This window comes from Oncorhynchus mykiss, chromosome 21 (assembly GCF_057628025.1).
Source record: "Oncorhynchus mykiss isolate SJ-2025 chromosome 21, ASM5762802v1, whole genome shotgun sequence".
Lineage (NCBI taxonomy): Eukaryota > Metazoa > Chordata > Actinopteri > Salmoniformes > Salmonidae > Oncorhynchus > Oncorhynchus mykiss.
Window position 1 is genome coordinate 2368384 of NC_143042.1, and position 9708 is coordinate 2378091.

Genomic DNA, 9708 nt, shown 5'->3' on the forward strand with positions numbered 1-9708 from the left:
GCTCTGTTCAGGCTCTGTTCAGGCTCTGTTCAGGCTCTGTTCAGGCTCTGTGCAGGCTCTGTTCAGGCTCTGTTCAGGCTCTGTTCAGGCTCTGTGCAGGCTCTGTTCAGGCTCTGTTCAGGCTCTGTTCAGGCTCTGTGCAGGCTCTGTTCAGGCTCTGTTCAGGCTCTGTTCAGGCTCTGTTCAGGCTCTGTTCAGGCTCTGTCCAGGCTCTGTTCAGGCTCTGTTCAGGCTCTGTTCAGGCTCTGTCCAGGCTCTGTTCAGGCTCTGTCCAGGCTCTGTTCAGGCTCTGTTCAGGCTCTGTTCAGGCTCTGTTCAGGCTCTGTTCAGGCTCTGTGCAGGCTCTGTTCAGGCTCTGTTCAGGCTCTGTTCAGGCTCTGTGCAGGCTCTGTTCAGGCTCTGTTCAGGCTCTGTTCAGGCTCTGTTCAGGCTCTGTGCAGGCTCTGTTCAGGCTCTGTTCAGGCTCTGTCCAGGCTCTGTCCAGGCTCTGTTCAGGCTCTGTAGGCTTTCAGCAACAACATGGATGGCAGCAGGTGGAACAGTACTGTAGTGTTTCATCCACCACTCCAGTCCACCCCCCCCCCCCCCCCCGGGACACTCACAAGGTCACAGTGTCATAGATCCACCGCTCCAGTCCACTCCCCCCTGGGACACTCACAGGGTCACAGTGTCATAGATCCACCGCTCCAGTCCACTCCCCCCTGGGACACTCACAGGGTCACAGTGTCATAGATCCACCGCTCCAGTCCACTCCCCCCTGGGACACTCACAGGGTCACAGTGTCATAGATCCACCGCTCCAGTCCACCCCCCCCCCGGGACACTCACAAGGTCACAGATCCACCGCTCCAGTCCACTCCCCCCTGGGACACTCACAAGGTCACAGTGTCATAGATCCACCGCTCCAGTCCACCCCCCCCCCCCCCCGGGACACTCACAAGGTCACAGATCCACCGCTCCAGTCCACTCCCCCCTGGGACACTCACAAGGTCACAGTGTCATAGATCCACCGCTCCAGTCCACTCCCCCCCCCCCCGGGACACTCCCAAGGTCACAGTGTCATAGATCCACCGCTCCAGTCCACTCCCCCCCCCCCCGGGACACTCCCAAGGTCACAGATCCACCGCTCCAGTCCACTCCCCCCTGGGACACTCACAAGGTCACAGTGTCATAGATCCACCGCTCCAGTCCACTCCCCCCCCCCCCGGGACACTCCCAAGGTCACAGTGTCATAGATCCACCGCTCCAGTCCACTCCCCCCCCGGGACACTCACAAGGTCACAGATCCACCGCTCCAGTCCACTCCCCCCTGGGACACTCACAGGGTCACAGTGTCATAGATCCACCGCTACAGTCCACCCCCCCCCCCCCCCGGGACACTCACAAAGTCACAGTGTCATAGATCCACCGCTCCAGTCCACTCCCAAGGTCACAGTGTCACAGATCCACTGCCCCAGTCCACTCCTCCCCTGGGACACTCACAAGGTCACAGTGTCATAGAACCACTGGCATAGCACACACACAATATATACATATATATTTTTCAAATCTTCTAAATACTTTCAATATTATTAATTTCCATGTCGGCTCTATGCCTGGAAATGCCCTGTCCTGAGCAAAGGATCCCAATTTCAAACTCCCCAAAATGATATAAAGAATGGTAATAATGGTTATTAACTGAAACACGATCTTATGTAGTTTTATGCAAGAGCCCTCTGTGACTTAAATGGAACATATTTTAACAAAAATTCATATTCTATCGTAATCTAACGACAAGGGGTCCTTATGGCATAGCTGACCCTACTCAATCCTGATTGTTTTGAGATTTTAGACTAATCTGACAGAGTTCACCAAATCTCAGTTTTGAGTGAAATATTCTTTAAATTAGGTTTTAGAGTCATAAAGCAACGGAGTAAAACATCATTGCTACTGTGTATACCACTTGAATTAAGCATCCATTTCTGTCCACTCTGTTAGGCATCAATTTTTGTCCTCTCTGTTAGGCATTTTTTTCCAGGGGGTTGAGAAACTGCGCTACACCACTACATAGGTCAATAGTACCTAAAGTCACACACACAAAAGGAGTGTGTGTTCTGCCTGTAACGGTCTCAGCTTCCCCTATTCCAGGGTTCCCCAGGTGTGTGTTCCCCAGGTGTGTGTTCTGCCTGTAACGGTCTCAGCTTCCCCTATTCCAGGGTTCCCCAGGTGTGTGTTCCCCAGGTGTGTGTTCTGCCTGTAACAGTCTCAGCTTCTCCTATTCCAGGGTTTCCCAGGTGGCGGCCCGCGGGTGGGTTTTATTTATTATATATATATTTCTTTGTGGAATTGTTATTGTTGGACATTAAAGATTGTTGAAACACCAGGAAATCAGCTCCAAGTGATTTTAATTTAAGAAATCTGTTCCCAAGTATTCCCACGCATAATGGAGAGAAGTGTGAACGTGTACAAATGTGAACAAGCTTTGAAATGATTATGTTTCGTCAAACTATATCTGTTTGGGCTTCTTGCGGTCAATTTGTGGTTTACAAATTAATTGTAATTGTGTTTCCGGTCCCTTGACCATCCGTTCCAGAAAAGATCGTCCCGCGGCTGAATCTAGTTGATGATCCCTGCCTTATTCTGTCCTCTTCCAGGTAACACAGTGGCACACGCAGGTATCCATTCTTACACTCGCTCTGTTGTCCTTCCTCCTCTCTATGTCAGCAACACGTCTTCCTGTCTGTGATCACCGCTGGCCCGTTGATTGTTCGTGAGTTGGCTCGGAGCAGGACGTGGGGCGAGTCATTGTTGCTAGGGGCCTGTTGCCGGACGGCAGTGCCGTTGCGTGCCAGCAGCTCGCGGGCCATCATCATGAAGGCATCGTCCACATTCTGGGCCTCCTTAGCTGAGGTCTCTAACGCTGCCAGGATGCCTCGCTCCTCAGCCATACAGCATGCCTCCTGGAACAACACCTGACGCTCAGACTCCAGGTCAGACTTGTTACCTGGGAAGGAGAGAAATAGGTGTTTCAAGTTTTGTTTTTAGAACTGATTTGTCAAAAACACATTGATTTGACCTTTATTTGAACAGGAAGGGGTCAGGGGTTAAAGTATTTTAAAGGTTTGTACCTCTTTTCTGAGAGAGGCCCAGATTTTTTTGGTTGCAAATCTTTACATCTCAATTATAGAAATACAAAGGATAGAACAAACATTTCAATTCAAAACAATGGCCCATGCCACATAGCGTTAGCAAATGTTTTTGCTCCCACTCACCAATGAGACAGAGCACTACATTGGCCGCGCCGTACAGCTCCACCTCCCTGATCCAATTGGACACGGAGTCAAAGGTTCCGTGGCGTGTGATGTCATAGGCGATCATGGCGCCATGGGCGCTGCGGTAGTAACTCTGGGTGATGGTCCGGAAACGCTCCTGTCCAGCCGTGTCCCATACCTGCATCTGTTTTACACAGACACACACAGAATTAGATAAATATCTCACACACAAACACAATGATCCCACAGTCTAATATTCTCCTGGAGGGTACAATACAAAACAATGATCCCACAGTCTAATATTCTCCTGGAGGGAACAATACAAAACAATGATCCCACAGTCTAATATTCTCCTGGAGGGAACGATACAAAACAATGATCTCACAGTCTAATATTCTCCTGGAGGGAACGATACAAAACAATGATCCCACAGTCTAATATTCTCCTGGAGGGAACAATACAAAACAATGATCCCACAGTCTAATATTCTCCTGGAGGGAACAATACAAAACTCTGTGTGAAGGCAGCACTACTGAAATGACACCTTAACAAAATGATGATGTACTGTAAATGTTAAAAAAGGCTGCAATATGCCACTGTGTGTCTCAGGTATCTCCTTCAGCCTCCGTCTGATCTGCTCCTCTCTTCATGTTAGCATAGCAACAACTGCCATAGCAACCTGACACACCTGGCACCAGAGTTCCTAAACTCCCATGCTCACCTGGTCTTACCCTGCATTTGGTTTCTTTATCACTCTCCTAACAGACTTTATCTTTGTCTTCCTCTAAAACCCCCAATTACATCCTTTCATCTCTCTTTCTCCTAATCATCCACACAACATGTACACAAGCACAGGAGAACATGTTGTTTTTTATATGCTTCCAAAAGCTACTGTAGGGATGATCTGTTTTGATTCGTACGTGCTGTAGTTCTAATGCAGTAAACATGTCTCTGACACTGGCTTTGGGAGGGATAGCTTATATACAGTATGTGTGCAGTGATGTACAGGGGATATCCACTGGCTTTGGGAGGGATAGCTTATATACAGTATGTGTGCAGTGATGTACAGGGGATTTCCACTGGCTTTGGGAGGGATAGCTTATATACAGTATGTGTGCAGTGATGTACAGGGGATTTCCACTGGCTTTGGGAGGGATGGCTTATATACAGTATGTGTGCAGTGACGTACAGGGGATTTCCACGGGTTCCTGTGTTTAACAATGACACACCTCTATAGGGAGGGAAGCAAAACACCCTGCAACTCCATTTATGCCTGGAGCAAGAGCACTGCCTGGAGCAAGAGCACTGGCGTAAGAGCACTGCCTGGAGCAAGAGCACTGCCTGGAGCAAAAACACTGCGTGGAGCAAGGGCACTGCCTGGAGCAAGAGCACTGGCGTAAGAGCACTGCCTGGAGCAAGAGCACTGCCTGGAGCAAAAACACTGCCTGGAGCAAGAGCACTGCCTGGAGCAAGAGCACTGCCTGGAGCAAGAGCACTGGCGTAAGAGCACTGCCTGGAGCAAGGGCACTGCCTGGAGCAAGAGCACTGGCGTAAGAGCACTGCCTGGAGCAAAAACACTGCCTGGAGCAAGGGCACTGCCTGGAGCAAGGGCACTGCCTGGAGCAAGAGCACTGGCGTAAGAGCACTGCCTGGAGCAAGGGCACTGCCTGGAGCAAGGGCACTGCCTGGAGCAAGAGCACTGCCTGGAGCAAGTGCACTGCCTGGAGCAAGGGCACTGCCTGGAGCAAGGGCACTGCCTGGAGCAAGGGCACTGCCTGGAGCAAGAGCACTGCCTGGAGCAAGTGCACTGCCTGGAGCAAGAGCACTGCCTGGAGCAAGAGCACTGCCTGGAGCAAGAGCACTGCCTGGAGCAAGGGCACTGCCTGGAGCAAGGGCACTGCCTGGAGCAAGGGCACTGCCTGGAGCAAGTGCACTGCCTGGAGCAAGGGCACTGCCTGGAGCAAGGGCACTGCCGTTGTCATGCAAAGTGATAAAGAAACTAAATAGAACTCTTTACAGTTAAATAACATCCATGTTCCTGTCAGTAAATACAACTCTTTACAGTTAAATAATATCCATGTTCCTGTCAGTAAATACAACTCTTTACAGTTAAATAACATCCATGTTCCTGTCAGTAAATACAACTCTTTACAGTTAAATAACATCCATGTTCCTGTCAGTAAATACAACTCTTTACAGCAGAATAATATCCATGTTCCTGTCAGTAAATACAACTCTTTACAGTTAAATAATATCCATGTTCCTGTCAGTAAATACAACTCTTTACAGTTAAATAAATAATATCCATGTTCCTGTCAGTAAATACAACTCTTTACAGTTAAATAATATCCATGTTCCTGTCAGTAAATACAACTCTTTACAGTTAAATAAATAATATCCATGTTCCTGTCAGTAAATACAACTCTTTACAGTTAAATAATATCCATGTTCCTGTCAGTAAATACAACTCTTTACAGTTAAATAAATAATATCCATGTTCCTGTCAGTAAATACAACTCTTTACAGTTAAATAATATCCATGTTCCTGTCAGTAAATACAACTCTTTACAGTTAAATAAATAATATCCATGTTCCTGTCAGTAAATAGTACAAGCAGACTGAATAAATGCTGTTTGCATTGATCTCTGTCTCTTTGTGTGGTTACAGTTGTCACGTGGAGTTATGTGTGTGGTACAGGGATAGCAACAATGGTCTAGTGTTGTCATCATGCATGATTTGCATTCGTTCTGATGTGCGGTCAGTTGAGGCAACAAAGCCCTATTCACACAGAGTGGCCATAAACCAAATGACACCCTATTCCCTATATAGTGCACTACTTTCGACCAGAGACATGGTCCCTGGTCAAAAGTAGTGCACTAGATAAGGAATAGGGTGCGCTCTGGGACAGAGCCCCAGACTAAGATACATTCTGAAGCCATCCACTTGCCTGCTCTTCCTTCCTTCCTGTGTCAAAGGTCAGTTGGTTGAGGATACGGTCAGTAACACAGAATGAAATAGAACCCATTCTAGAATGAAGGAGGTATATGACACACAGTAGGCCCCTCTAGTAATAATGTTACTATACCTCTTAAACAAAACGGTGCTATCTACCACTGAAAATGGTTATTTGGCTGTCCCCATAGAACCCTATTTGGTTCTTTCCAACGAGGGTTCTACATGGAACCAAAAAGGGTTCTCCTACGGGGACAGTGGAAGAATACTTTTGTGACCCTTTTTTCTAAGAGTGGTTGGTAAGAGGAAGAGGCCGCACCATAAATACCTTCCTATCGCCTCTCTTGTCTGGCAGGTTTGGGGAACAATACAGTTAGCATGTGTTGGTAGAGTAGGGAGGGAGGGGCCCTCCAGCTACAAAATAATTTCAACCTAAAGTATCTCTAAAGTATTTAAACCTACACTCTTAGAAAAAAAGGGTTCCAAAAGAGTTCTTCGGCTGACCCATAGGAGAACCCTTTTTGATTCCAGTTAGAACCGTTTTTGGCTCCAGGTAGAACTATCTGTAGAAAGGGATCTACATGGAACACAAAGCATTCTATCTGCAACCAAAAAGCCTTTAAGGTTCTAGAATCTAGATAGCAAACAAAATGATAGAGTGTAGCCAGCCCCTCATAGATGTTTCCTATTCAAGCATACAGTAGTTTGACCTCAATAGGTACTTAAGGCTTACTCTCACTTTTCTCATTGAAGTTTAAAAACAAATACGGACGTTTTTGGTCAGGGAAGAGAAAGAGGAATGACTGATGTGTTGTAGGAGAACCAGAAAGGCGAGTCCCTCATGAAATGCCGGTCCAACGTGTGTTAAGTGTCAACTTAATTAAGGCCTGCAAAGCCTTCTTGACAGTATCACAAGACAACAGCTGTGTTTTACACCAACCACCCCAATGGCCTCCAAACTGAAGTATTCAGACAGCAACACTGACATTTCAGTTATACGTTCTGTGTATAGTCAACAACAGAAGATGTGTTGTAGATGTTCAAACTATCAACACACTACCAACTGCAGCTCTGTTGCTATGCAACAGCTTGCTGGAGTGACAGTGACTGTAGGGTTAGGGTTAGGTTTAGGCTGACTTTCACTGAACCCTTTAAGCTCTATAAAAGCACCATTTCTCCTAAAGGTTTGAGGCTGACTTCCTTACCTTAATTTTCTTGCCCTCGATGTCCACTGTCCGCACGGTGAAGTCCACTCCTATGGTGTTCTGTTGCCTCTCTGAGAACTGTCCTGACTTGAAGCTCTGGACCACGCAGGTCTTGCCCACGTTAGAATCTCCAATCAGGATGATCTTGAACAGGAAATCAAAGGATTCGTCCTGCTGCTCCACTCCTCCAGTTGGCTGTTGCATCGTGAAGAGGAGTGGGCTGTCTGGGCCTGGGAGACACACCAAGACACTGACTTAGTGTCACGTCACAATGCTATGACTATGTTATAACTGTGTTATAAGCAAGTGAGTGATGTCTGCCTTACAATGCTATCCCGTGATGGTTGTTGCTAGGTTATAATCCCAGATGACCTAGGGTCTCTTGTTGACTTGTACCTGTCGCTTCGTGACTCCTAAATCCTCCCTGGCCAGAGAAGGCTCTTCCATATACAGTAGCTTCAGTACTGTAGTAGGTCACAGCACAAGTGTGGAAAATAGCATTCTTTAGTTGATCAGGTGTGATACAGGATTTCCTTCTGGCCATATAACCACTTCAGAGCTGAGAACGGAGCCCAGAATGTTCCCTCCAATCAGGCCTCTCTCCGCCCCGTACATCCACCAGGTGAGGATAACAGCGGCTCAATTCTCCAGAAAGAAAGCATTCCCTTTCTGCTCCCGACCAGCCTCCTCTCAGGTGTTGCCCCAGTTCATTTCCAACGGCAACAGAGTGCACTGAACACTACACTACTCTTCCACACAGAATAAGAAACAGATTGAGTCTCCTTTACACTGTCAAAAGAGCTGCCTTCTTTCTCCTCCAGATTGTCTTTGTTAGTGGATGTTACTTTCTCTTCCTCCATCCACCTGTTGCCTTCCCGCCCTCATTAGGTTTTTCCGTCTCTTTCTACCAATTTAATCCCGCCCTACCTGCTAATCGTCACGTGAGCTCCCACCTGTGGTATTGTGGGAAATGTAGTGTTTCAGTTCTCATTGACATTGCTCTCAAAACCTGGATACAATTTGTTAAAAATATTTTGTTTAAACACTTTCCAAATTAAATAGATACCAAAATAGATGCTAAAACAGAAAGACCGTTTTGATGTATTATAATTATATATCATGTTTTCATTATTGTCTTTAACTGTGAGAAAAACAACTTTCAGTATTTATGGAAACTCTGCCTCACATTCTATTCAATGTTGGAACTCAGAACTGTAAAGCAGTTGTTTTGAATGAAACATTCTATTCAAATGACTAGCATCTTCCAGAACACTTCAATCAAAACATTCTCCACCACAACATAACTCCGGCTTGTGGATTGGTGGAGCAATGGCTTGGCTACCTTTGCAGAGTCTTGGGGACAGTGACAGAGAGTACGAGATGACGAGTGTTGATCTCCAGGGGGAGAAAAGGAAAGAGTTTCGGGGGGAAAGAAAACATCAAAATAAAATGAAAGAAAAGTTAAAAGTAGAAGAAAATGACTTTCAGAAGAAGAGGGAACAGATGGATAAAGAGGAGAATAAATAGAGGGGAACTGGATGAGAAAGAAAGGCTGGAGCTTGCAGTAGACCAGGCAAGACAAGCAGCGAGGGAGTCTGATCCAATAAGATCTGTGATACAGAAAGAGACAGAGAATCAGGAAGAGAAAAGGAAGAATGGAGTGCAGAGATAAGGCAGTCAGAGACGGAGAGACAGAGAGAAGAAGGTACATCTGAAGCAAGATGGGGAGTTGGAAGGGTATCTAATTAAGATGGAGAGAGAGAAGGTTGTTAGAGGCAGAGTTGAAGAGGACAAGAGAAGAGAAGGAGGAGGTAGAGCTGGAGAAGGATAGAGAGAAAAGGTGTATGTGGAGATGGAGAGAGCAGAAGGGAAGGAAGAGAGAGAGAAACAGTGCACAGTGGCAATGGAGAGAGCTGAGAAGAAGGAGGAGGTAGAGCTGGAGAAGGAGAGAGAAACAGTGCATGTGGAGATGGAGAGAGCAGAAGGGAAGGAAGAGAGAGAGAAACAGTGCATGTGGAGATGGAGAGAGCAGAAGGGAAGGAAGAGAGAGAGAAACAGTGCACAGTGGCTATGGAGAGAGCGGAGAAGGAGGAGGAGGTAGAGCTGGAGAAGGAGAGAGAAACAGTGCATGTGGAGATGGAGAGGGCAGAAGGGAAGGAAGAGAGAGAGAAACAGTGCACAGTGGCGATGGAGAGAGCTGAGAAGAAGGAGGTAGAGCTGGAGAAGGAGAGAGAAAAAACATGCACAGAGAGATAACCAGGAGAAGGAAAAGGAGGTGATAGATTTAGAGGATAACAGAGA

The 9708-nt window shown here is 46.9% G+C and overlaps 1 protein-coding gene across 1 annotated transcript; it reads right to left on the minus strand.

Annotated features, from left to right (window-relative positions):
* Positions 1-2311: 2311 nt before the first annotated feature.
* On the minus strand, positions 2312-8303 carry LOC149972937 (ras-related protein Rab-19-like). The gene is made up of 3 exons (XM_090215003.1): positions 7408-8303; positions 3251-3434; positions 2312-2982 (listed from the first exon to the last, which is right to left on the minus strand). Exons 1-3 carry the CDS (start codon positions 7609-7611, stop codon positions 2699-2701), a joined length of 672 nt encoding a protein of 223 aa, XP_090071129.1. The 5' UTR covers positions 7612-8303; the 3' UTR covers positions 2312-2698.
* Positions 8304-9708: the final 1405 nt, after the last annotated feature.